General features: G+C 43.9%; 1 protein-coding gene across 4 annotated transcripts; it reads left to right on the plus strand.

The window, feature by feature from the left end:
• Positions 1 to 1476: 1476 nt before the first annotated feature.
• Positions 1477 to 27740, plus strand: LOC134352639 (zinc finger protein 850-like). Of its 4 annotated transcripts, none has more exons than XM_063059968.1 (3): positions 1488 to 1504; positions 2690 to 2800; positions 14996 to 27740. In XM_063059968.1, exon 3 carries the CDS (start codon positions 15808 to 15810, stop codon positions 20209 to 20211), a length of 4404 nt encoding a protein of 1467 aa, XP_062916038.1. In that variant the 5' UTR covers positions 1488 to 1504; positions 2690 to 2800; positions 14996 to 15807; the 3' UTR covers positions 20212 to 27740. The 4 variants fall into 4 exon arrangements, 3 of the variants coding, with proteins under 3 accessions (XP_062916037.1, XP_062916038.1, XP_062916036.1); XR_010019428.1 differs by lacking the exons at positions 1488 to 1504; positions 2690 to 2800 and adding an exon at positions 1747 to 2137 and having other exon boundaries at positions 14996 to 20878; positions 21187 to 27740; XM_063059967.1 differs by lacking the exon at positions 2690 to 2800 and having other exon boundaries at positions 1477 to 1504.
• Positions 27741 to 27792: the final 52 nt, after the last annotated feature.

The following is a 27792-nucleotide window of genomic DNA, read 5'->3' on the forward strand; positions in this document are numbered from 1 at the left end:
AGCTAAGAGCTGGAAAGTTGATTGGCAAAAGGGATACGAGGCTGGAGAAGGGAGAGGAACATGGGAGCGGAGGCCTAGGGAGAAAGAAAGGGGGAAGGGGAGCTCAAAGGATGGGCAAGGAGTTATAAATGTAAAGGGCTGGCGAAGAATGAAACTGATAGGAGAGTAGAGTTCTCAATGGGTGAAAGGGAACAAGGAGGGACATTATGAACACTCACTGCTTCGAACCAGCTGTGTCTCACAAAGTTGTTCTCCCCCGCTCCCAATACCCAACTACTCTCTGAAGTCTGAAAGCTGGTGAGTAAATCTGATTCTGTGACCTTTCTCCACCTGTGAGTATGTTGGATTTCTTTTGAAACACAGAGTAGCAGTTGATATTTAGTATAGTGTCTTCGGACCTTGCTGTGTTAAATTAAGCGCCGAAGTCTCCACAAATTGGATTAGTAAGTATGCAGATGATACTAAAATAGGTGGAGTTGTGGATAATGAAGTAGGTTTTCAAAGCTTGCAGAGAGATTTAGGCCAGTTAGAAGAGTGGACTGAAAGGTGGCAGATGGACTTTAATGCAGAAAAATGTGAGGTGCTACATTTTGGTAGGACTAATCAAAATGGGGCATACATAATAAATAGTAGGGCATTGAAGAATGCTGTAGAACAGAGGGATTTAGGAATAATGGTGCATAGTTCCCTGAAGGTGGAATCTCATGTGGATAGGGTGGTGAAGAAAGCTTTTGGTATGCTGGCCTTTATAAATCAAAGCATTGAGTATAGGAGTTGGGATGTAATGTTGAAATCGTACAAGGCATTGGTAAGGCCAAATTTGTAGTATTGTGTACAGTTTTGGTCACCGAATTGTAGGAAAGATGTCAACAAAATAGAGAGAGTACAGAGAAGATTTACTAGAATGTTACCTGGGTTTCATCACCTAAGTTACAGAGAAAGGTTGAACAAGTTGAGTCTTTATTCTTTGGAGCGTAGAAGGTTGAGGGAGGACCTGATAGAGGTGTTTAAAATTATGAGGGGAACAGATGGAGTTGACGTGGATAGGCTTTTTCCATTGAGAGTGGGGGAGATTCAAACAAGAGGACATGAGTAGAGTGTTAAAGGGCAAAAGTTTAGTGGTAACATGAGGGGGAACTTCTTTACTCAGAGAGTGGTAGCTGTGTGGAACGAGCTTCCAGCAGAAGTGGTTGAGGCAGGTTCAATGTTGTCGTTTGAAGTTAAATTGGGTAGATATAGGACAGTAAAGGAATGGAGGGTTATGGGCTGAGTGGAGGTCAGTGGGACTAGATGAGAGTAAGAGTTCGGCACAGACTAGAAGGGCCGAGATGGCCTGTTTTCCTGCTGTAATTGTTATATGTAACGGATTCGAGATTTGGTTCATTTACTCAGAATCTGCGCGCCTCGGAGACGGCTGATCAGGTGCGCATGCGCCGAGAGCCGCGGCGCGAGAACGTTGCGCATGCGCTCACTAGACAACGGCCTAACGGATTCGGAGCGGCGGGTAAGAGCGGAGCTCCGCGCCCCGCCGGGGGGACGAATTGCCGCGCGTTCCGGTCACGCCACCATAGCCCTGAACTCTGGGGTGAAAAACGGCCCTTCCCCGGGGTTATCTCGGCTGATGAGCAGCGGGCCTGGGCTATTTCTGTGGCTGACAGACGGGTATCTGGTTCGTGGGGTGCGCTGGTTTCTGGTCTGCGGGGGGTTCTGGGTACAGGGACGGCCATCGGGGGCTGCGGGGCGTGATTTAGACCGCTCTCGGATGGGATGGAAGCGGTTAGATCTCCCAGACCAGCTCCAGTAGGCCAATCAAACCACTTCCCTGTCATACTCGGAGCAAGAAGGCTGCGGGTGAACGGCTAAGGATGTCTGGAGTGTAGGCAGTTTTACTAACAACACACATCAAAGTTGCCGGTGACCGCAGCAGGCCAGGCAGCACCTCTAGGAAGAGGAACAGTCGACGTTTCAGGCCGAGACCCTTCGTCAGGACTGGGATTTACTACTCGGGGTTAAAGAGAGGCAAGACTGCGCAGGCGCGTGACCTCAGCCAGTAGAGCGGGAAAAGTTTCAAAAGATTACCGCCATATCCGGAGTGAGAGGCGGCAGAGTGAAAGGGCTTTGGCGTTAACGAGGCGAGGTAGGTCAACCTGTGTTAATTGCGGAAAGGAAGCATGTGTGTGAGGCCGGTTTTTTGTGCTCGCTGTCAGATGTGGGAGGTCCTGGAGTCTCCCAGCCTCCCGGAAGGCCATACCCGCACCTGGTGTGTCGAACTGCAGCGCCTAAGGGACCGCGTTAGGGAACTGGAGATGCAGCTCGATGACCTTCGTCTGGTCTAGGAGAGCGAGGAGGTGATAGAAAGGAGTTATATGCAGGTGGTCACACCGGGGCCACAAAGGACAGACAAGGGGGTAACAGTCAGGAGGGGGAAGGGGAAGAGTCAGGTACTAGAGAGTATCCCTATGTCTGTACCCTTTGACAATAAGTACTCCTATTTGAGTACTGTTGGCGGGGGGGGGGGCGGACAGCTTACCTGGGGGAAGCAACATTGGCCGTGCCTTTGGCACAGAGTCCGGCCCTGTGGCTCAGAACGGTAGGGAAAGGAAGAGGAAGGCAGTAGTGACAGGAGACTCTATAGTTAGGGGGTCAGACAGGCGTTTCTGTGGATGCAGGAAAGAAACTCGGATTGTAGTTTGCCTCCCAGGTGCCAGGGTCCGGGATGTTTCAAATCACGTTCAAGATATCTTTCAGTGGGAGGGAGAACAGCCAGAGATCGTGGTACATATTGGGACCAATGACACAGGTAGGAAAAGGGAAGAGGTGCTGAAAAGAGAGTTAGGAAGGAAGTTGAGAAGCAGGACTGCAAAGGTAGTAATCTTGAGATTACTGACTGTGCCATGTGACAGTGAATATAGGAATAGAATGAGGTGGAGGATAAATGTGTGGATGAGGGATTGCACTTGAATCCCAGGGGGACCAATATCCTGGCGGGGAGGTTTGCTAAGGCTACTGGGGAGAGTTTAAACTGGAATTGGTGGGGGGTGGGAACTGAACTGAAGATACTGGGGAAGAGGTGGTTGGCTCACAAATAGAGAAAGCTTGGAGACTGTGTGAGGGAGGATAGGCAGGTGATAGAGAAGAACGCGCTCAGACCAACGGTTTGAGATATGTCTATTTTAAGGCAAGGAGTGTTGTGAACAAAGCGGATGAGCTTAGATCGTGGATCAGTACTTGGAGCTATGATGTGGTGGCCATTACAGAGACTTGGATGGCTCAGGGACAAGAATGGTTACTTCAAGTGCCAGGTTTTAGATGTTTCAGAAAAGACAGGGAGGGAGGCAAAAGAGGTGGGGGCGTGGCACTGTTGTTCAGAGATAGCGTCACGGCAGCAGAAAAGGTGGACGTCATGGAGGGATTGTCTACGGAGTCTGTGTTGGTGAAGGTTAGGAACAGGAAAGGGTCTTTTTCTAAATCTTTTTATTGAATTAGTACACAAAAGGTAAAACATATAGAAACTAATACACTTGCGATATAAATTTACAAGAGATATTAATACATAAAAAAATACAAACAGTGCAGTTTAGTTATAAAATAATGAGGTAATATAGTAGTATACTAATTTTCTATATATATCAATAAAGAGAAGAAAAAAGCCAAAAAATCCCCCCAAAAAACCCACCGTGCAACTAACCTAAAAGCAAAGCAGTGGGCTAAGTAGGTACCAAGTAGACTTAAACAACTTGAACAATCACGTCCTCAAACCCGACCTCCATTAATAACAATTAAAAACCAAGAAGGGAATGTAAATGTGGTCAAAGAGGAAAAAAAGTTACATTAAATGAAAATGTTGAATAAAAGATCTTCAGGTCTGTTCAAATTTAACTGTAGTATCATAAAGATTACTTCTGATTTTTTCCAAATTTAAACATAGTATTGTTTGAGAGAACCAAAAAAACGTAGTTGGGGTATTAATCTTCCAATGTTGTAAAATACATCTTTTCGCTATTAAAGTGAGAAATGCAATCATTCTACAGGCTGAAGGGGAAAGATTACTGGAGGTTTTAGGTAATCCAAAGATAGCAGTAATAGGATGGGGAGAAATATCTGTATTCAATACCTTCGAGATAATATTAAAAATGTCTTTCCAAAAAGTTTCCAAAGTCGGACAGGACCAAAACATATGAGTTAAGGAGGCTATCTCCCCATGACATCTGTCACAAAGAGGGTTAAAATGAGAGTAAAAACGAGCTAATTTATCTTTAGATATATATGCTGTATGAACAACTTTAAATTGAATTAGGGAATGTTTGGAACAGATAGAGGAAGTATTGACTAGTTGTAAAATATGTGCCCAGTCATCCGCTGAGATAATAAAGCCCAATTCCTTTTCCCAATCTGACTTAATCTTATCAAATGGAGCTTTCCTAAGTTTCATAATAGTATTATATAATAATAGCCGATACACCTTTCTGACATGGATTAAGGTTAATTATAGTATCTAAAATATTTGTGGGGGGTAACGCCGGAAAGGAAGAGAGAATGGTACTTAGGAAATTTCTAACTTGGAGACATCTAAAAAAATGTATTCTTGGTAAGTTATATTTATTAGATAACTGTTCAAAAGACATAAGGGGACCATCTGAAAATAAATCCAAAAACCATGGGTCTTCCAAATTTGAAAGGCACGGTCTGTAGAGGAAGGGGGAAAGAATATGTTGCCTAAAATAGGAATCGCTAGCCCAAGTTGATTAAGATAGAAAAATTTTCGGAATTGAAACCAGATGCGTGAGGTATGTTTAACTATCGGGTTGCAAACCTGTTTATGGCGTTTCAAATCGAAAGGAAGAGGAGAACCTAAAATGGAGCCAAGTGCATAACCTTGAGCAGATTGTAATTCCAATACTACCCATTTAGGAATGGATAGTGTGTCTTGGTCAAGTAACCAAAATTTCATGTGTCGAATATTAATTGCCCAGTAATAAAATCTAAAATTAGGTAATGCCAAGCCTCCATCTCTCTTAGCTTTCTGTAGATGTATTCTACCCAGTCTCGGGTTTTTAATTTGCCAAATAAATGAAGAAATTTTAGAGTCAACTTTGTCAAAAAAGGATTTTGGAACAAAAATTGGTAATGCCCGAAATATATATAAAAATTTTGGCAGAATAAACATCTTAACAGCATTAATACGACCAATCAAAGTTAAATAAAGTGGAGACCATTTAAAGGAAAGTTGTGTAATGTGGTCAGTTAAGGGTAGGAAATTAGTCTTAAATAGATCCTTATGTTTACAGGTAATTTTAATCCTAAGATATGAAAAATGATTATTAACCAATTTAAACGGCAGGTTCTGATATAAGGGAACTTGCTTAGTAGTCGGGAAAAGTTCACTCTTATTGAGATTTAACTTGTAACCCGAAAAAAGACTAAATTGTGCTAATAAATCTAAAGCTGCAGGAATAGATTTTTGAGGATTAGAAATATATAAAAGTAAGTCATCAGTGTACTTTATGAGACTTTAAACCAAGAGTTATACAAATAATGTTAGGAGATTCTCAAATAGCAATTGCAAGAGGTTCTAATGCTATATCAAATAATAAAGGACTAAGAGGACAACCTTGTCTGGTACCTCAAAAAAGAGGTGAAAAGGGTGAATTTAAAGTGTTAGTACGAACTGAGGCTATAGGAGAATGATATAACAATTTGATCCAGGATATAAATTTCGGGCTGAAGTTAAACATTTCAAGCACCTTAAATAAGTAAGGCCATTCGACCCTGTCAAAGGCTTTTTCAGTGTCTAGGGAAATGACACATTCAGGATCATTTTGTGACGGGATATAGACAATGTTTAAAAGTGTACGAATATTATAAAAAGAGTAACGATTTTTAGTAAAACCCGTTTGGTCTTCCGAGATGACATAGGTAGGAAAAGGGATGAGGTCCTGAAAGGAGAATATAGGGAGCTAGGAAGGGAGTTGAGAAAAAGGACCGCAAAGGTGGTAATCTCGGGATTACTGCCTGTGCCACGCGACAGTGAGAGTAGGAATGCGATGAGGTGGAGGATAAATGCGTGGCTGAAGGATTAGAGCAGGGGGCAGGGATTCAAGTTTTTGGATCATTGGGACCTCTTTTGGCGCAGGCGTGACCTGTACAAAAAGGACAGGTTACACTTGAATCCTAGGGGGACCAATATCCTGGCAGGGAGATTAGCGGGGGCTACTGAGGTGACTTTAAACTAGAATGGTTGGGGGGTGGGAATCAAATTAAGGAGGCTAGACGTGAGGAGGTTAGTTCACAACAGGGGGATGGGAACCAGTGCAGAGAGACAGAGGGGTGTAAAGTGAGGGTAGAAGCAAAAAGTACTAAGGAGAAAAGTAAAAGTGGCAGGCCGACAAATCCAGGGCAAGCATTAATAAGGACCACTTTTCAACATAATTGTATAAGGGCTAAGAGAGTTGTAAAAGAGCGCCTGAAGGCTTTGTGTGTCAATGCAAGGAGCATTCATAATAAGGTGGATGAATTGAAAGTGCAGATTGTTATTAATGATTATGATATAGTTGGGATCACAGAGACATGGCTCCAGGGTGACCAGGGATAGGAGCTCTACGTTCAGGGATATTCAATATTCAGGAGGGATAGACAAGAAGGAAGGGGAGGTGGGGTGGCGTTGCTGGTTAAAGAAGAGATTAACGCAATAGAAAGGAAGGACATAAGCCAGGAAGATGTGGAATCGATATGGATAGAGCTGCATAACACTAAGGGGCAGAAGACGCTGGTGGGAGTTGTGTACAGGCCACCTAACAGTAGTAGTGAGGTCGGAGATGGTATTAAACAGGAAATTAGAAATGTGTGCAATAAAGAAACAGCAGTTATACTGGGTGACTTCAATCTACATGTAGGTTGGGTGAACCAAATTGGTAAAGGTGCTGAGGAAGAGGATTTCTTGGAATGTATGCGAGATGGTTTTTTGAACCAACATGTCGAGGAACCAACTAGAGAGCAGGCTATTCTGGACTGGGTTTTGAGCAATGAGGAAGGGTTAATTAGCAATCTTGTCGTGAGAGGCCCCTTGGGTAAGAGTGACCATAATATGGTGGAATTCTTCATTAAGATGGAGAGTGACATAGTTAATTCAGAAACAAAGGTTCTGAACTTAAAGAGGGGTAACTTTGAAGGTATGAGACGTGAATTAGCTCAGATAGACTGGCAAATGACACTTAAAGGATTGACGGTGGATATGCAATGGGAAGCATTTAAAGGTTGCATGGATGAACTACAACAATTGTTCATCCCAGTTTGGCAAAAGAATAAATCAAGGAAGGTAGTGCACCTGTGGCTGACAAGAGAAATTAGGGATAGTATCAATTCCAAAGAAGAAGCATACAAATTAGCCAGAGAAAGTGGCTCACCTGAGGACTGGGAGAAATTCAGAGTTCAGCAGAGGAGGACAAAGGGCTTAATTAGGAAGGGGAAAAAAGATTATGAAAGAAAACTGGCAGGGAACATAAAAACGGACTGTAAAAGCTTTTATAGATATGTAAAAAGGAAAAGACTGGTAAAGACAAATGTAGGTCCCCTGCAGACAGAAACAGGTGAATTGATTATGGGGAGCAAGGACATGGCAGACCAATTGAATAATTACTTTGACGAAGGGTCTCGGCCTGAAACGTCGACTGCACCTCTTCCTACAGATGCTGCTTGGCCTGCTGCGTTCACCAGCAACTTTGATGTATGTTGGTTGAATAATTACTTTGGTTCTGTCTTCACTAAGGAGGACATAAATAATCTTCCAGAAATAGTAGGGGACAGAGGGTCCAGTGAGATGCAGGAACTGAGCAAAATACATGTTAGTAGGGAAGTGGTGTTAGGTAAATTGAAGGGATTGAAGGCAGATAAATCCCCAGGGCCAGATGGTCTGCATCCGAGAGTGCTTAAGGAAGTAGCCCAAGAAATATTGGATGCATTAGTGATAATTTTTCAAAACTCGTTAGATTCTGGACTAGTTCCTGAGGATTGGAGGGTGGCTAACGTAACCCCACTTTTTAAAAAAGGAGGGAGAGAGAAACCGGGGAATTATAGACCGGTTAGCCTAACGTCGGTGGTGGGGAAACTGCTGGAGTCAGTTATCAAGGATGTGATAACAGCACATTTGGAAAGCGGTGAAATGATCGGACAAAGTCAGCATGGATTTGTGAAAGGAAAATCATGTCTGACGAATCTCATAGAATTTTTTGAGGATGTAACTAGTAGAGTGGATAGGGGAGAACCAGTGGATGTGGTATATTTGGATTTTCAAAAGGCTTTCGACAAGGTCCCACACAGGAGATTAGTGTGCAAACTTAAAGCACACGGTATTGGTGTGGGTGGAGAATTGGTTAGCAGACAGGAAGCAAAGAGTGGGAATAAACGGGACCTTTTCAGAATGGCAGGCGGTGACTAGTGGGGTACCGCAAGGCTCAGTGCTGGGACCCCAGTTGTTTACAATATATATTAATGACTTGGATGAGGGAATTAAATGCAGCATCTCCAAGTTTGCGGATGACACGAAGCTGGGTGGCAGTGTTAGCTGTGAGGAGGATGCTAAGAGGATGCAGGGTGACTTGGATAGGTTGGATGAGTGGGCAAATTCATGGCAGATGCAATTTAATGTGGATAAATGTGAAGTTATCCACTTTGGTGGCAAAAATAGGAAAACAGATTATTATCTGAATGGTGGTCGATTAGGAAAAGCGGAGGTGCAACGAGACCTGGGTGTCATTATACACCAGTCATTGAAAGTGGGCATGCAGGTACAGCAGGTGGTGAAAAAGGCGAATGGTATGCTGGCATTTATAGCGAGAGGATTCGACTACAGGAGCAGGGAGGTACTACTGCAGTTGTACAAGGCCTTGGTGAGACCACACCTGGAGTATGGTGTGCAGTTTTGGTCCCCTAATCTGAGGAAAGACATCCTTGCCATAGAGGGAGTACAAAGAAGGTTCACCAGATTGATTCCTGGGATGGCAGGACTTTCATATGAAGAAAGACTGGATGAACTGGGCTTGTACTCGTTGGAATTTAGAAGATTGAGGGGGGATCTGATTGAAACGTATAAGATCCTAAAGGGATTGGACAGGCTAGATGCAGGAAGATTGTTCCCAATGTTGGGGAAGTCCAGAACGAGGGGCCACAGTTTGAGGATAGAGGGGAAGCCTTTTTGGACCAAGATTAGGAAAAACTTCTTCACACAGAGAGTGGTGAATCTGTGGAATTCTCTGCCACAGGAAACAGTTGAGGCCAGTTCATTGGCTATATTTAAGAGGGAGTTAGATATGGCCCTTGTGGCTACGGGGATCAGGGGGTATGGAGGGAAGGCTGGGGCGGGGTTCTGAGTTGGATGATCAGCCATGATCATAATAAATGGCGGTGCAGGCTCGAAGGGCCGAATGGCCTACTCCTGCACCTATTTTCTATGTTTCTATAATATAAGGAAGTGCTTTTTCTAGTCTGTTTGCTAATAATTCAGAAAAAATTTTAGAGTCAACATTTAACAAGGATATTGGTCTATAAGATGCACATTGAGCGGGGTCTTTCTCCTTCTTTAATATTAAAGAGATCGATGCTCTATAAAAGGATTTCGGGTAGTTTACCAAGTTTTAATGAGGCCTCCAGAACCCTGAATAGCCAAGGGATTAATGAGGATGCAAAAAATTTAAAAAATTCCATGGTAAACCCATCAGGACCAGGAGCTTTCCCCGGGTTCATAGAAAAAATAACATTCTTAATCTCATCAGTGGTAAAGACACTAATAGCAGTTATATACAGGCCTCCAAACAGCAGTCGGGATGTGGACTACAGGTTGCAGCTGGAAATAGAAAAAGCATGTCAGAAGGACAATGTCAAGATAATTATGGGGGATTTTAATATGAAAGTGGATTGGGAAAGTCAGGAAGGTAATGGATCTCAGGAGAGGGAGTTTGTAGAATGCCTACAGGATGGCTTTTTGGAGCAACTTGTCCACAAGCCCACCAGGGAACCGGCTGTTTTGGATTGGGTGCTGTGTAACGAACCTGAGGTGATTAAGGAGCTGGAGGTAAAGGAACCTTTTGGAAGTAGTGATCATAATATGATTGAGTTCAGTTTCAAATTTGAAAAGGAGAAGCTGGTATCAGGTGTATCGATATTTCAGTGGAACAGGGGAAATTACAGTGGTATGAGAGAGGAACTGGCCCAAGTCAATTGGAAAAGTAAACTAAATGGAGGGACAGCAGAGCAGAATTGGATGAAATTCCTACAAGAAATAAGGAAAATGCAGGAAAAATATATTCCAAGATAAAAGAAAATCATGAATGGAAAAATGGCATAAAGGTGGCTAACGAGAGAGGTTAAGGCAAAAATAAAAGCAAAAGAAACGGCATACAAGGAAGCAAAAATTAGTGGGAAAAATGAAGACTGGAAGACCTTTAAAAACTTACAGAAAGAAACTAAGAAAGTCATTAGGAAAGAAAAGATGAATTATGAAAGGAAGTTGGTGATTAACATAAAAAAGGATACTAAGAGTTTTTTTAAATATATGAAGAGTAAAAGAGTGACAAGGGACCAATTGAAAATGATGCTGGAGTAATTATAATGGAAACAAAGAGATGGTGGAGGAAGTGAATGAGTACTTTGCATCAGTCTTCACAGTGGAAGACATGAGCAATATACCTGATAGCCAGAGGTATCAGGGAATAGAATTAGGTACAGTCAAGATAACTAGAGAGAAAGTGCTTGGGAAGCTAAGTGGACTAAGAATAGATAAGTCTCCCGGTCCGGATGAGGTGCACCCAAGGGTTCTGAAGGAGGTGGCTTTGGAGATTGTGGAAGCATTGAAAATGGTCTTTCAGGAATCAATAGACTCTGGCGTGGTTCCGGAGGACTGGAAGGCTGCAAATGTAGTTCCGTTATTTAAGAAAGGAAGGAGGCAGCAAAAAGAAAATTACAGACCTATTAGACTGACATCGGTGATTGGAAAGATAATGGAGTCAATCCTCAAGGACGAGGTTATGAAATACCTCGAGGTGCATGACAAGATAGGCCGAAGCCAGCATGGTTTCATGAAGGGAAGATCCTGCCTTACCAACTTATTGGAATTTTTTGAGGTAATCTCAAATAAGATTGACAAGGGAGAGGCTGTGGATGTTGTGTACTTGGAATTTCAAAAGGCCTTCGATAAGGTGCCGCATATGAGGCTGCTTAATAAGATGAGAGCCCATGGAATTATAGGAAAGATATTGAAATGGGTGGAGCATTGGCTGATAGGCAGAAAGCAAAGGGTGGGAATAAAGGGATCCTATTCTGATTGGTTGCCGGTTACTAGTGGTGTTCCGCAGGGGTCAGTGTTGGGGCCACTTCTTTTTACGATGTATATCGATGATTTGGATTATGGATTAAATGGTTTTGTGGCTAAGTTTGCGGATGACACCAAGATAGGTGGAGGAGCAGGAAATGTTGAAGAAACAGAAAGGTTGCAGAGAGACTTAATCAGTTTAGGAGAGTGGGCAAAGAAATGGCAGATGAGATACAACGTTAACAAATGTATGGTTGTACATTTCGGAAGAAGAAATAATCGCGCAGATTATTATTTAGATGGGGAGAAAATTCAAAAATCGGAAGTGCAAAGGGACTTGGGGGTCCTCGTGCAGGATACCCTAAAGGTTAACCACCAAGTTGGATTGGCGGTAAGGAAAGTGAACTCTGTGTTGGCATTCGTTTCAAGAGGAATAGTGTATAAGAGTAAGGAGGTGTTGATGAGGCTCTATGGGGCATTAGTGAGACCTCATTTGGAATACTGTGTGCAGTTTTGGGCCCCCTATCTTAGAAAGGATATACTGATGTTGGAGAGAGTTCAGAGAAGATTTACGAGGATGACTCCTGGAATGCAGGGGCTAACATATGAGGAGCGTCTGTTGGCTCTTGGATTGTATTCATTAGAGTATAGAAGAATGAGAGGGGATCTCATAGAAACGTTTCGAATGTTGAAAGGGTTGGACGGAGTAGATGTGGAAAGGTTGTTTCCCTTGGTGGGTGAGTCCAGGACAAGAGGCCATAGTCTTAGAATTAGAGGGTACTCATTTAAAACAGAGATGTGGCGAAATTTTTTTAGCCAGGGGTCGTGGATTTGTGGAATTCGTTGCCACATACAGCTGTGGAGGCCCGATCATTGAGGGTGTTTAAGGAGGAGATTGACAGGTATCTAATTAGTCAGGGTATCAAGGGATATGGGGAAAAAGCCGGAAATTGGAACTAGATGTGTGAATATTTTAGCTCATGGGGGAGCTGCGGAGCAGACTCGATGGGCCGAATGGCCTACTTCTGCTCCTTTGTCTTGTCTTGTGTAAAGAAAGTATCTAACATAGAAGATATATCGTGTGAAATCTTAGGGAAGTCTAGGTTATCTTAAAAAGTCACACATATGTTTAGAATCTCGTGGAGACTCTGATTGATATAAAGAAGAATAAAAGTCCAAAAAGGATTGATTAATCTCAGCTTGATCAAATGTCAGTTGATCTTTTTGATTATAAATCTGAAAGGGTCAATAACTTTACTGGGTGTTTTTTATAGGCCGCCCAATAGTAACAGGGATATCAAGGAGCAGGTAGGGAAACAGATCCTGGAAAGGTGTAATAATAACACAGTTGTGATGGGAGATTTTGATTTCCCAAATATTGATTGGCATCTCCCTAGAGCAAGGGGTTTAAATGGGGTGGAGTTTGTTAGGTGTGTTCAGGAAGGTTTCTTGACACAATATGTAGATAAGCCTACAAGAGGAGAGACTGTACTTGATTTGGTATTGGGAAATGAACCTGGTCAGGTGTCAGATCTCACAGTGGGAGAGCCGTGAAAGAATAGGACCTATCGAGTGTGACAGTGGGAAAATGTGTATGGAACCGGAGGAAGTAGCAGAGGTACTTAATGAATACTTTACTTCAGTATTCACTATGGAAAAGGATCTTGGTGATTGTAGGGATGACTTTCAGCAGACTGAAAAGCTTGAGCATGTATACATTAAGAAAGAGGATGTGCTGGAGCTTTTGGAAAGCATCAAGTTGGATAAGTTGCCGGGACCAGATGAGATATACCCTAGATTAGTGTGGGAGGTGAGGGAGGAGATTGCTGAGCCTCTGGCGATGATCTTTGAATCATCAATGGGGATGGGAGAGGTTCCGGAGGATTGGAGGGTTGCAAATGTTGTTCCTTTATTCAAGAAAGGGAGTAGGGATAGCCCAGGAAATTATAGACCAGTGAGTCTTACTTCAGTGGTTGGTAAGTTGATGGAGAAGATCCTGAGAGGCAGGATTTGTGAACATTTGGAGAGGTATAATATGATTAGGGATAGTGTTACTCGTGTTAATTTTGGAGAATAATAATAAAAAGATTTGAATAGTCAGCATGGCTTTGTCAGGGGCAGGTCGTGCCTTACGAGCCTAATTGAATTTCTTTGAGGATGTGACTAAACACATTGATGAAGGTAGAGCAGTAGATGTAGTGTATATGGATTTCAGCAAGGCATTTGATAAGGTATCCTATGCAAGGCTTATTGAGAAAGTAACGAGGCATAGGACGCAAGGGGATATTGCTTTGTGGATCGAGAACTGGCTTGCCCACAGAAGGCAAAGAGTGGTGTGACAAGTGGTGTGCCTCAGGGATCTATTGTGGGACCCCTACTCTTCGTGATTTTTACAAATGACCTAGATGAGGAAGTGGAGGGATGGGTTAGTAAGTTTGCTGATGACACAAAGGTTGGAGGTGTTGTGGATCATGTGGAGGACTGTCAGAGGTTACAGCGGGACATTGATAGGATGCAAAACTGGGCTGAGAAGTGGCAGATGGAGTTCAACCCAGATAAGTATGAAGTGGTTCACTTTGGTCGGTCAAATATGGTGGCAAAATGTAGTATTAATCGTAAGACTCTTTCTTGGCAGTGTGGAGGATCAGAGGGATCTTGGGGTCCGAGTCCATAGGATGCTCAAAGCAGCTGCGCAGGTTGACGCTGTGGTTAAGAAGGCGTACGGTGTATTGGCCTTCATTAATCGTGGAATTGAATTTAGGAGCCAAGAGGTAATATTGCAGCTATATAGGAACCTGTTCCGACCTGGACTACTGTGCTCAGTTCTGGTCGCCTCACTACAGGAAGGATGTGGAAGCCATAGAAAGGGTGCAGAGGAGATATACAAGGATGTTGCCTGGATTGGGGAGCATGCCTTATGAGAATAGGTTGAGTGAACTTGGCCTTTTCTCCTTGGAGCGACGGAGGATGAGAGGTGACCTGACAGAGGTGTATAAGATGGAGAGGCATTGATCATGTGGATAGTCAGAGGCTTTTTCCCAGGGCTGAAATGGTTGCCACAAGAGGACACAAGTTTAAGGTGCTGGGGAGTAGGTACAGAGGAAACATCAGGGGTAAGTTTTTTACTCAGTGTGGTCAGTGCGTGGAATGGGCTGCCAGCAACGGTGGTGGTGGTGGATAAGATAGGGTCTTTTAAGAGACTTTTAGATAGGTACATGGAGCTTAGAAAAGTAGAGGGCTATTGGGGAGTCTATTAATTTCTACGGTAGGGACATGTTCGACACAACTTTGTGGGCCGAAAGGTGTGTATTGTGTTGTAGGTTTTCTATGTTTCTGTATTCATTAACATTGACTTTGGTGAGCTTATCACTGTCAATGGACTCCAGGGGGTGGAGTCACAGTAGTTAAAATGTCTCCAGGAGCGTCCGTGTAACTCTGTGGGGCTCAGAACCTAGAGCTGGACTGAGCCAGCTCAGAGATTGATGCAGCAATGGCCCATTCTGATACAGATAGGAAGACAGAGAATTTCATCGTCAGTTCAGATGCCTGAACCCGGTTAAAAATGGGGAGCATTCCTCCAATTTGAGTTGAGCCGTGCTTTAACGCTGTGACGTCAGACTCACCATAGGGGTGAAAGTTATCTCATCTGAGTTGTTATCCTTCACAAATTGATGTTTTCTCTATACTTTGCAGGGCACAAAAGGCAAAGGATTTGAATACGTGAATCTGAAACAGAACAACAAACAGGCAAGTTCCACCGTATGTTGTCATCAATCTTTGAATGTGGAGGAGGAGATACTTGAGAAAACAACACACCATTTGTAGCAAAGAGAACTGGAACACGTGCTCAGTGTAGGAGAGAGATTTGGATGAAGCAGCCTGGAGATAAACCTTGTAAATTCTCTTCAAGTTATTGAAGGAGTGAACAAGTATTTCCATTGTAACGCCAATATATCAGTGGTGGGACTTTGGAGCAGAAGGTGTATCTCAGCCCATCTAGAAATGTGCTTTGTGTGTGAAATAAAGTTTTCTGGTTATTCTCTGTGAAATCCACTGCAACTCAGTGCCTGCCAACACACCAGCATCTGTTCACTGGAGATCAGATCTTCAGCTGCATTGTCTGTGTGAAGGATTGACGTCTGACTTGATGAATTGACAGGGAATTGATAGGAAGATAATCGTTCACCTGCTCTCGGTGTGGGAAGGGATTCACTCACTCAGCCGACCTGCGGACACACCGGTGAATTTGCACTGGGGAGAGCCCGTTCACCTGCTCCGCGTGAGGGAGGGGCTGTACTCAGGAATCCAGCCTGAAGATACATCAGCAAGTTCACAGCATAGTGAGATTGTTCAGACGACGCTAAGCAATTCATTCTGTCATCCAAGCTGAAAATCCACCAGAAAATTCACAACGGTGAGAGGCTGTTCACTTGCTCCGTGTGTGGGAAGACAGTCACTTGATCATTCATCTCTTCCGTGTGTGGGACGGGATTCACTCACATGTGATGAGTCACCCCCAAATGCACTGCAATGAGAGGCCGTTCATCTGCTCAGACTGTGGGAAGGGATTCACTCGCTCATGCAACTTAATCAGGCACCAGCGATTTCATTGTGGGGAGAAGCCATTCAGCTACTTAGACTGTGGGAAGCGAATTACTCAGTCGTCACACCTGCAAGTACACTGGCGTGTTCACAGTGGAGAAGGGCCGTTTATCTGCTCTGTTTCTGGGAAGCGATGTACTCAATCATCTGACCTGATGAGGCACCAGTGGGTACACACTGGGGAGAGGCCGTTCACCTGCTCTGAATGCGGGGAGAGATTCACTCATTCGTCCCACCTGATTTGTCACCAGCAAGTTCACACAGGAGAGAGGCCGTTTACCTGTTCAGACTGTGGGAAGGGATTCACTGAATCATCACACCTGCACGCACACCAGCGGGATCATGCAGAAAAAAAACCATTCACCTGCTCTGACTGTGGAGATGCATTTGATCAGTCATCTCAACTGCAAGCACACCAGCGAGTTCACAACGGGGCGGGACCGTTTATCTGCTCTGATAGCGGGAAGCGATGCACTCGATCATCTCAGTTGATGAAACAACGTGTTCGCACTGCGGAGAGACTGTTCACATGCTCAGAATGTGGAAAGGGATTCGCTTCGTCATCTCACCTACTATCACACCAGGCAGTTCACACTGAGGAGAGGCCGTTCACCTGCTCTGAATGTGGGAAACAATTCACTCATTCATCTGATCTGATACGTCACCAGAAGGTTCACACTGGGGAGAGGCCATTCACCTGCTCAGAGTGTGGGAAGGGATTCACTCGGTCATCCCATCTCCTGGCACACCAGAAACTTCACACTGGGGAGAGGCCATTCACCTGTTCAGACTGTGGGAAGGGATTCACTGAATCGTCTCACCTGCACGCACACCAGCGGGTTCACACAGGAGAAAAACCATTCACCTGTTCCGTGTGTGGGAAGGGATTCACGCACTCATCTCACATGAGAAGACACCAGCGAGTTCACTCTGGGGAGAGGCCGTTCACCTGCTCAGACTGTGGGAAGGCATTTACCCAGTCATCTCACTTGCAAGTACACAGACGTGTTCACAGTGGAGAGAGACCATATATCTGCTCTGTTTGTGGGAAGCGATGTTCTCAATCATCTGACCTGACGAGGCACAAGCGAATTCACACGGGAGAGAGGCCATTCACCTGCTCTGAATGTGGGAAGGGATTCACTCGGTCATCTAACCTACTAGTACACCAGGCAGTTCACACTGGGGAGAGGCCGTTCACCTGCTCAGTGTGTGGGAAGGGATTCGCTCACTCGTCCTATCTGATAAGTCACCAGCGAGTTCACACCAGAGAGACGCCATTCACCTGCTTAGAATGTGGGAAGGGATTCACTCGGTCGTCTAATCTACTGGCACACCAGCGGGTTCATACAGAAAAGAAACCATTCACCTGCTCTGACTGTGGAGATGCATTTGATCAGTCATCTCAACTGCAAGCACACCAGCGAGTTCACAACAGGGCGGGACTGTTTATCCGCTCTGATAGCGGGAAGCGATGCACTCGATCATCTCAGCTGATGGAACAACGTGTTCGCACTGCGGAGAGACTGTTCACATGCTCAGAATGTGGAAAGGGATTCGCTTCGTCATCTCACCTACTATCACACCAGGCAGTTCACACTGAGGAGAGGCCGTTCACCTGCTCTGAATGTGGGAAACAATTCACTCATTCATCTGATCTGATACGTCACCAGAAGGTTCACACTGGGGAGAGGCCATTCACCTGCTCAGAGTGCGGGAAGGGATTCACTCGGTCATCCCATCACCTGGCACACCAGAAACTTCACACTGGGGAGAGGCCATTCACCTGTTCAGACTGTGGGAAGGGATTCACTGAATTGTCTCACCTGCACGCACACCAGCGGGTTCACACAGGAGAAAAACCATTCACCTGTTCCGTGTGTGGGAAGGGATTCACGCACTCATCTCACGTGAGAAGACACCAGCGAGTTCACTCTGGGGAGAGGCCGTTCACCTGCTCAGACTGTGGGAAGGCATTTACCCAGTCATCTCACCTGCAAGTACACAGACGTGTTCACAGTGGAGAGAGACCATATATCTGCTCTGTTTGTGGGAAACAATGTTCTCAATCATCTGACCTGACGAGGCACAAGCGAATTCACACGGGAGAGAGGCCATTCACCTGCTCTGAATGTGGGAAGGGATTCACTCGGTCATCTAACCTACTAGTACACCAGGCAGTTCACACTGGGGAGAGGCCGTTCACCTGCTCAGTGTGTGGGAAGGGATTCGCTCACTCGTCCTATCTGATAAGTCACCAGCGAGTTCACACCAGAGAGACGCCATTCACCTGCTTAGAATGTGGGAAGGGATTCACTCGGTCGTCTAATCTACTGGCACACCAGCGGGTTCATACAGAAAAGAAACCATTCACCTGCTCTGACTGTGGAGATGCATTTGATCAGTCATCTCAACTGCAAGCACACCAGCGAGTTCACGACAGGGCGGGACTGTTTATCCGCTCTGATAGCGGGAAGCGATGCACTCGATCATCTCAGCTGATGGAACAACGTGTTCGCACTGCGGAGAGACTGTTCACATGCTCAGAATGTGGAAAGGGATTCGCTTCGTCATCTCACCTACTATCACACCAGGCAGTTCACACTGAGGTGAGGCTGTTCACCTGCTCTGAATGTGGGAAACAATTCACTCATTCATCTGATCTGATACGTCACCAGAAGGTTCACACTGGGGAGAGGCCATTCACCTGCTCAGAGTGTGGGAAGGGATTCACTCGGTCATCCCATCTCCTGGCACACCAGAAACTTCACACTGGGGAGAGGCCATTCACCTGTTCAGACTGTGGGAAGGGATTCACTGAATCGTCTCACCTGCACGCACACCAGCGGGTTCACACAGGAGAAAAACCATTCACCTGTTCCGTGTGTGGGAAGGGATTCACGCACTCATCTCAAGTGAGGAGACACCAGCGAGTTCACTCTGGGGAGAAGCCGTTCACCTGCTCAGACTGTGGGAAGGCATTTACCCAGTCATCTCACTTGCAAGTACACAGACGTGTTCACAGTGGAGAGAGACCATATATCTGCTCTGTTTGTGGGAAGCGATGTTCTCAATCATCTGACCTGACGAGGCACAAGCGAATTCACACGGGAGAGAGGCCATTCACCTGCTCTGAATGTGGGAAGGGATTCACTCGGTCATCTAACCTACTAGTACACCAGGCAGTTCACACTGGGGAGAGGCCGTTCACCTGCTCAGTGTGTGGGAAGGGATTCGCTCACTCGTCCTATCTGATAAGTCACCAGCGAGTTCACACCAGAGAGAGGTCGTTCACCTGCTTAGAATGTGGGAAGGGATTCACTCGGTCGTCTAATCTACTGGCACACCAGCGAGTTCACACTGGGGAGAGGCCGTTCACCTGTTCAGACTGTGGGAAGGGATTCACTGAATCATCACACCTGCACGCACATCAGCAAGTTCACACAGAAAAAAAACCGTTCACCTGCTCAGACTGTGGGGATGCATTCGATCAGTCATCTCAACTGCAAGCACACCGGCGAGTTCACGACAGGGAGGGACTGTTCACCTGCTCAGAATCTGGGAAGACGTTCACTCGGTCCTCTCATCTTTTATCAGAGTCGGTGGTTCACAGTGTCGAGAGACCGTTCACCTGCTCAGTGTGCGGGAAGGGATTCACTCGGTCATCCCATCTCCTGGCACACCAGAAACTTCACACTGGGGAGAGGCCATTCACCTGTTCAGACTGTGGGAAGGGATTCACTGAATCGTCTCACCTGCACGCACACCAGCGGGTTCACACAGGAGAAAAACCATTCACCTGTTCCGTGTGTGGGAAGGGATTCACGCACTCATCTCAAGTGAGGAGACACCAGCGAGTTCACTCTGGGGAGAAGCCGTTCACCTGCTCAGACTGTGGGAAGGCATTTACCCAGTCATCTCACTTGCAAGTACACAGACGTGTTCACAGTGGAGAGAGACCATATATCTGCTCTGTTTGTGGGAAGCGATGTTCTCAATCATCTGACCTGACGAGGCACAAGCGAATTCACACGGGAGAGAGGCCATTCACCTGCTCTGAATGTGGGAAGGGATTCACTCGGTCATCTAACCTACTAGCGCACCAGGCACTTCACACTGGGGAGAGGCCGTTCATATGCTCAGTGTGTGGGAAGGGATTCGCTCACTCGTCCTATCTGTTAAGTCACCAGCGGGTTCACACTGGAGAGAAGCCGTTCACCTGCTTAGAATGCGGGAAGGGATTCACTCGGTCGTCTAATCTACTGGCACACCAGAGAGTTCACACTGGCGAGAAGCCATTCACCTGATAAATTGTGGGAAGTGATTTACTGAACAGTCACATTTGAACACACACCAGTGAGGTCACACAGGAGAGAAACCATTCACCTGTTCTTTGTCTGGGGAGGGTTTCACTCATTCATTCAGAAGTGTTAAGACACAAACGACTTCACTCTGGGGAGAAGCCATTCACCTGCCCCATCTGTGGGAAGGGATTCATCCAATCAGCTGAACTGCTGAAACACCAGCGGGTTCACAGTGGGGAAGCCCGTTCACCTGTTGTGAATGTGAGAAGGGATTCACGCAGTTACACCACATTGTGAAGTATTCAGAGGGTTTACACTGAGAGGCTGCATCCCTGGCCTGTGTGAGTAAAGAGATTTACTCGTTCATCCTACCTGCTGATTGTGGGGTGGCATGTACGACATCTTCTCACCTGTAGACACCATCATGCTCACAGTGGCCAGGGACCACTCGTCTGCTCTGTGTGGCCGGGGTTCACTCGCTCAGCCCACAGGCAGAAACACCAGTTGGTTCACAGTGGGAAGAGGGCATTCACCTGTTGTGTGTGTGGGAGGGATATACTCTGTCATCCAGCCTGAAGATACGTCTGCGAGTTCCCATTGCAGAGTGACTGTACACCTGATCGGACTCTGGGTACCGATTCCTTGAGATCTCCAACCTCAGGACACGTAAGTGAGTTCACACTGGAGAGGGGTTATCCGTCTGGTCTCTGTGTGGGAAAGAATTCATTCAGTTGTTTCAGCCTCTAAGCACCAGCAAGTTGGCACAAGGGAGTAGCTGTTCACCTGTTCTGAGTGTGGGAAGGGTTTAGTTGAGTTAACCCACCTTGTGAGGCTCCATTAAGTTCACAATAAGGTGAGGCCACACTTCTGTCCTGAATGAGCAAAGAAATTTGCTCAGTTGTCCCTCCTGATGAGACTCCAGCAACTTCACATAAGGAGAAGGTTCAAATAAGCTGTCTGTTGTGTTTGTATTTTTAGGTATCACGGCAGCTGGATCTAGTTTCAAGCTCCTGAATGTTTCTTGAAGTCAGATTCTGTTGTTTTGGCAGCTGCTGATCACACCCAGGACTGAACTGAGCATTGGAGGGGTTTGTTCTGCTGCTGTCAGCAGTAAAAGAGACTGGTGTTTAACGTTGTAGATCTGTGACAAATAAATCAGTTGCATTTCAAATTGTCGTGGAAACACTAACTAAAAACATTCAGTGACCTTGAGTTGTGTTTTAAGAATTTATTAACATGATATCGTGGGGAGCCTGCAGCAGTCTCCACCACCACAGGAACTCTGAATTTTAGTTATATAGAGCTCATATTATACAGCAACTTCACATAGCTTTGGCATCCCACGGTCAGCACCTGATCAATCGCTTAAAAGACATGTCGATTATCCCTAAGCGCGAGTCTAACAGTTCTTCCTGCTTCCTGTTATCAGTACTCATAATTTACCCCAAGACGCATCCTCCCTTCTGGTTCCAGAGGCCTAGTATCTTACTATTTCCTGGTTCCTGGTAGTGCGCTTATCATCCAAGGTTATTCTTGACACACATCAGCAGTCTTAAGCCCAGCTACTCCAGAGTGGTCAAGTATCCAATCACACACTAGTTTTAACTCTTTCTACTACAAATCCCTCCTTGTTGATCTTTCAGATTCGTACTCCCTTCTTTCTGAAAAGGGCTCATAACCCACTGGGTAAGGGCGCATCTTTAAACATTCCTCTTCATCATAACTGTCCTCTTCTTCCCCGTCTCCCGTGATGTGAAGTTGCACAGACCCAGCGAATGCATAGTTGTATGACACAATGAACTACCATCGCTAAGCAGACCAGGGCAATGAGACCGTAAAAGGGGGGCTGTAACAGGGAAAATATTGCTTCTAACACTGATTTACACCACCTAAGTAAATCCCGGCCTTCTGGAGGGGCTTGAGAGTTCGGTTTATGTATTTCATCTCACGGATGGGTCATATTTTCTGAAGCATCGAGTATAGGTGCAACATTCTTTCCCGACTAAAGCACAGACCCCTCATTCCCTGGCTAATACATAGTCTCGGGCCATCCTGTTCTGTAAGGTCACCAGTGGAAGATTTTGCATTTCCTGGTTCAGAATGGCAAAACCCTCTATAGGCTTATTGGCCAGCTGTTCTAGTTCTAAACCTATATTGTCTATTGTATGGTATGGGCATTATTTACTGCACCCCAGCAAGGGAGCAATCCTGCCAAAATCTTTATTCCCCGCAGAAATCTGAAAAGCACATCTAGTTTGTGAGTGTAGGTGGTCTGCATGAGAAACATTGAGTGGTGGGACTATAGTTGTAACAGAGGCAGACAATTTTCCCAAATAGCAGCAGCCAGCCCATTACCTAGGGAGCCACGGATATGCCCTAGACCCACAAATCCAGCTTACCCCGGGCACCCCATATGTTCCCATTGCCGTCCATATACCATACAGGTGGTGAACCGTAACTTTGGTCTAATTTTTACTTGTCCAGTACTCTCTGCTGGTCACATTGTCGGGTTGATCGGGTCACTGCATTAGAGGTGCAACGGACGTATCACACAAGGAAAATCCTGACTAGTTGTTCTTACAACGGACTGCAGCCAGAGCTACGCGTGGTTTGGCACAGTGGTGGTGTTGAAGCTATTATCTAAAGCCCAAGCTTGGAGACAACAGGGGAGCTCAGTGCTGTGAAGTTAGTGGTGGCACTGCCCCATAACTTAACACTATTCAAGACCAGATACTGTACGGAGTCGAGACAATTTCGAGCAAACTCGCTTCCTGAAATGGTTTCAGCCTGTAATCCTACCAATATACATAGCAAACATTCTTTTCTAACCGGCAGGAGTTTAAGATATGCAGGACTCCGCAGAATGGGGAACTGCCATGCAAGCATAGTAGTTTGTTAAATTTGCACGGTAGGCCGTATAATTAGCAAACTGCCACCACGTATTGTATAAGTGTGGGTGACCCTGTCCTTCCTTCATATTCTCCAAAATTCTTCTCCACTTGCCTATTTCTTTGTATTTGCCCTCTGGCACTGTTAGGTACTTAATCAATCCTACCCCCCAATATGATTATTACCACTACTTCCTTCATGTTATTCCTCTAGCTTTCTTTTTTAATCTTTTTATTAGTTTTCAAGTTCATAAACATAACAACAATAGTGATAAAGAGAGATTGGAACTACATTATTGGTAATAAAAATATACAAGAGAAACTACAAATAGTACAAGTGTAACAGACTTCCAAACTCTTAATATAATTAATCATGAAGAAAAAAAGAAATAAAAAGGATATCACAAAGAAACCCCCCCAAAAAAACAAAAAAGCTAAGAAAAAAACTAAATTACTAGACCCAAAAAAAACCCCCAAACAGAACAAAACAAGGCTGAACCAATATATTAGATCGAATTCATTCATTAATGTCGTCAACTCCGCTCTTCTATTCATATATTCTAAGTTAATAAAAAGGATTCAGAAAAGGTCAGACTACATCATATGAAAATGTTGAATAAATGGCTTCCAAGTCTCTTCATATTTAACTGAAGGATCAAAAATGACACGTTTTTTTTTCTAAATTTAATCATGATATAGTTTGGGAAAACCATTGAAATGTAGTAGGAGGATTGGTCTCTTTCCAATTCAATAAAATGGATCTTCTGGCCATTAATGTAACAAATACGATTATCCGACAAGCTGAAGAGGATAAAGAGCTATGTTCCATCATTGGCAAACCGAAAATTGCCGTAATAGGATGGGGTTGTAAATCAAAATGCAAAACTTGCAATAATATCAAAAATATCTTTCCAAAATTTTTCCAAGAGAGGGCAGGACCAGAACATACAAGTCAAAGAAGCCACCTCAGAGTGACATCTGTCACAAGTAGGATTTATATGGGAGTAAAAACGAGCCAGTTTATCTTTAGACATGTGGGCCCTATGTACTACCTTAATTTGTATCAGCGTATGTTTAGCACATATAGAGGAAGAGCTAACTAATTTTAAAAAAAATTCTCCCATTTCTGTATAGGTAAGTGAAGTTGAAGTTCCCTTTCCCATTCATTTTTTATTTTATCAGATATAGCTGGCTGTATTTTCATAATTATATCATAAATAGTTGCTATTAATCCCTTCTGATAAGGATTTAAACCTAAAAATTTTTGCGTGATATCAGTTGAGTATGAAATCGGAAAGGTAGGCAGCGTGGTATTTAAAAAGTTTCTTATTTGTAAATATCTAAAAAAAAATGGGATCTGGGCAAGTTATATTTAGCAGACAACTGTTCAAAAGACATGAAACAGTTATTCAAAAATAAGTCATGGAAACATGTTCTACCCTTCATTTCCATATCAGAAAGGCTTGATCCATTACAGAGGGTTGGGAAAAAATTAGATATAATAGGGCTTGATAAAATAAATTTGTTCAAACCAAAAAATTTACAGAATTGAAACCATATTCGTAATGTGTGTTTAATTATTGGATTAACCAATTGTTTATTCAATTTAGAAAACACAAAGGGGAGTGAAGTTCCTAAAATAGAAACCAATGAAAACCCTTGTACAGAGTAACCTTCGAGGTTTCCCAATGTGGACTTGGAATTATATCCCAATCTTGTGTCCAAAATATTAAATATTGAATATTAATTGCCCAGTAAAAGAATCTTAAATTCGGCAAAGCTAAACCACCATCTTTCTTGGACTTGTGTAAATATTTTTTACTTAACCTGGGATTTTTATTCTGCCATATATAAGAGGAAATTTTAGAATCAATAGTATCAAAAAAAGATTTAGGAAGAAAAATTGGTACCATTTGAAATAGATATAAAAGTTTAGGTAGAATAATCATCTTAATAGCATTGATTCGGCCAATCAGTGATAGAGAATGGGGACCATTCAGTAAGCAATTGTTTAACCTGACTAATTAACGGTTAAAAAAAAAGAGCTTAAATAAGTCCTTGTGTCTCTTAGCAATTTTAACCCCCAAATAAGTAAAATAGTCAGTAATCACTCTGAATGGTGATCATCTATAAATGGGAGCCCGCATATTTAATAGAAAAAATTCACTCTTACTAAGATTCAATTTGTAACCAGAGAAACTACTAACCGAGCAAGCAGAGATAATACCGCCGGAATGGGTTTCTCACGGTAAATCATCTGCATATAGTGATAATTTATGTATCTCATTCCCACGGGTAATGACAGTTCCAGGGCAATATCGAATAATAATGGACTAAGAGGACAACCCTGCCTAGTACCACGAAATAACTGAAAAAAGGGAGATCGTTGATTATTGGTAAATACCGAAGCCGAAGGAATAAGGTATATCAATTTAATCCAAGATATAAATATCGGACTAAAATTAAATTTTTCAAGCGTATTAAACAAATATGTCCATTTGACTCTATCAAAAGCTTTCTCAGCGTCCAATGAAATGACACATTCTGGAGTTCTGGTGAAGGAGTATAAACAATATTCATTAATCCCCTAATATTAAAGGAGGAGTAACAATTTTTAATAAACCCAGTCTGATCAACAGAAATAATTTGAGGCAATACATTCTCCAGTCTTGTTGCCAATATTTTAGGAAAAAATCTTAGAATCCCCATTTAGCAAAGGGATAGGCCTATAAGATGCACATTCAGTCGGATCCTTATCTTTTTTAAGAATTAGGGAAATAGAAGCTCGATAAAAAGATTGGGTTAATTGACCTATAAATACTGCATCCTTAAAGATTCTACATAGCCAAGGAGAAAGTACAGTAGAAAAGGATTTTTAAAATTCTACTGTATAACCGTCTGGACCAGATGCTTTACCTGAATTCATCGAGAAAATAGCATTCTTTATTTCTTCTACCGTAATAGGTACATCTAGTTTTAAACGTTCATTGTGTGGTAATTTTGGAATATTCAATTTCTTTAAAAATTCGTACATTTTAGTGGGGTCATCAGGTAATTCTGATTGATATAAAGAAGTATAAAATTCTTGAAAGGATTTGTTTATCTTATCATGATCAACTGTCAGAGTACCATCTTTTTTATGAATCTTAACAATCTGGCGTTTAACCGAAGCTGATTTCAGTTGAGTAGCCAGTAGTTTCCCAGTTTTATCACCATGTACATAAAATTGGCTGTTTTAATTAATTTGTTTTGGGACTGGGACCTGCTTTATTGCTTTTATTTGATCCCTTCCCAAACTTCGCCAACCTTTACTGAGCTGGAATCCAAAGTTTCTTATTTGTAAATATCTAAAAAAAATGGGATCTGGGCAAGTTATATTTAGCAGACAACTTCAAAAGACATGAAACAGTTATTCAAAAATAAGTCATGGAAACAGTCACTTGGCAAAGCTGCATTTTCTCCACAGATACCCTGTGCCCTCTTCCTGCCATATGTTCAGGGAGTGTTAAAGAACCTGTCAGATATTGTGGCCCTGTAGCAGAAGCTATCAGGATGTCACCTGCATCCTGAATCAGAGAGGAATATTCGGATAGCTGGCATTCGGCCAAATTATTTTTAACTGCTGCGACACACACTGCGGGGCTTTCGGTCTACCCCTGGGGCAGACGTATCCACGTATATTGCTGGTTCTTATAAGTAAAAGCAAATAAATACTGGCTATCCTTGTGCAAAGGTATGCAGAAGGAACGCCGAGCACAGATCAACTACAGTAAAGGTGCTAGCTCCCGCAGGTACAGAAGTATAATGTTGGTGTCCGGCACCAGTGGAGCAAGAGGGATGACGATCTTATTAATGGCTCTTAGGTAATGCACAAAACGCCAGTCATTTCTCTGGCCCGTTTTTGAAAAGGTAATATAGGAGTGTTACACGGGCTTTGTGTCTTCACCAGCACCCCTTGCTGCAATAATGAGTCAATACCTTCTTGGGCTTCTGTAGCTATACTTCTGCTCCCATTTCGTATGTAAAACAGAAACAACCAACAAGCAATATATTCAATGTCAGCAGGTATTGTGTGTGTTCAGTCAGTTTACCGAGTCCAATGTCGCCACATCCCTGCTCCTCATCATATGGTCCGGCCCTCACTGTCTAGAGCCCCAAACTCTGACCTCTGCTGACCCGTCTCTGGTTTCCTGCCCCTGCTCCATTGAACACCCAACTAATGGTTCCCCACTTCCCTCTTGAAGTTCAGAGGACGGTGGTGCATTCTAACAACCCTGCTGTGTAAGACACAGCCCTGCGGAAGCAGTGAGAATGACCCACGACATTGAGATGAGCCAGGAGTAAGGAGGTTAACAACCAATGTCATTCTCCCTCAGTCCAGAGATTGAAGGGACAAAGAACACAGGAGACAACCGCAGTGAGCTCGTTCTTCTTAAGTCGGCAGAAAGTCATGCAGGGAATTCCAGGGAAACTTCCTCAGACGTAGCGTAAGTGACCATTTGGAACCCATCACCACAGGCAGAGTGAGAGGTGAACAGCAGGGATGGAGTTAAAAGGGCTGTCGTAGAACAGACACACTGTCAGACCAGCTGGGCTGAATTCACTCCCCACTGTACACTGTGTATGCTGTAGATTCACTGAGCACCTGAGACAGGGTTTAAAATAGAATTTATTTGTCATTGATCCAGAATATTAA

The sequence above is a fragment of the Mobula hypostoma genome, chromosome 10, assembly GCF_963921235.1.
Source record: "Mobula hypostoma chromosome 10, sMobHyp1.1, whole genome shotgun sequence".
In the NCBI taxonomy this organism is placed as follows: domain Eukaryota; kingdom Metazoa; phylum Chordata; class Chondrichthyes; order Myliobatiformes; family Myliobatidae; genus Mobula; species Mobula hypostoma.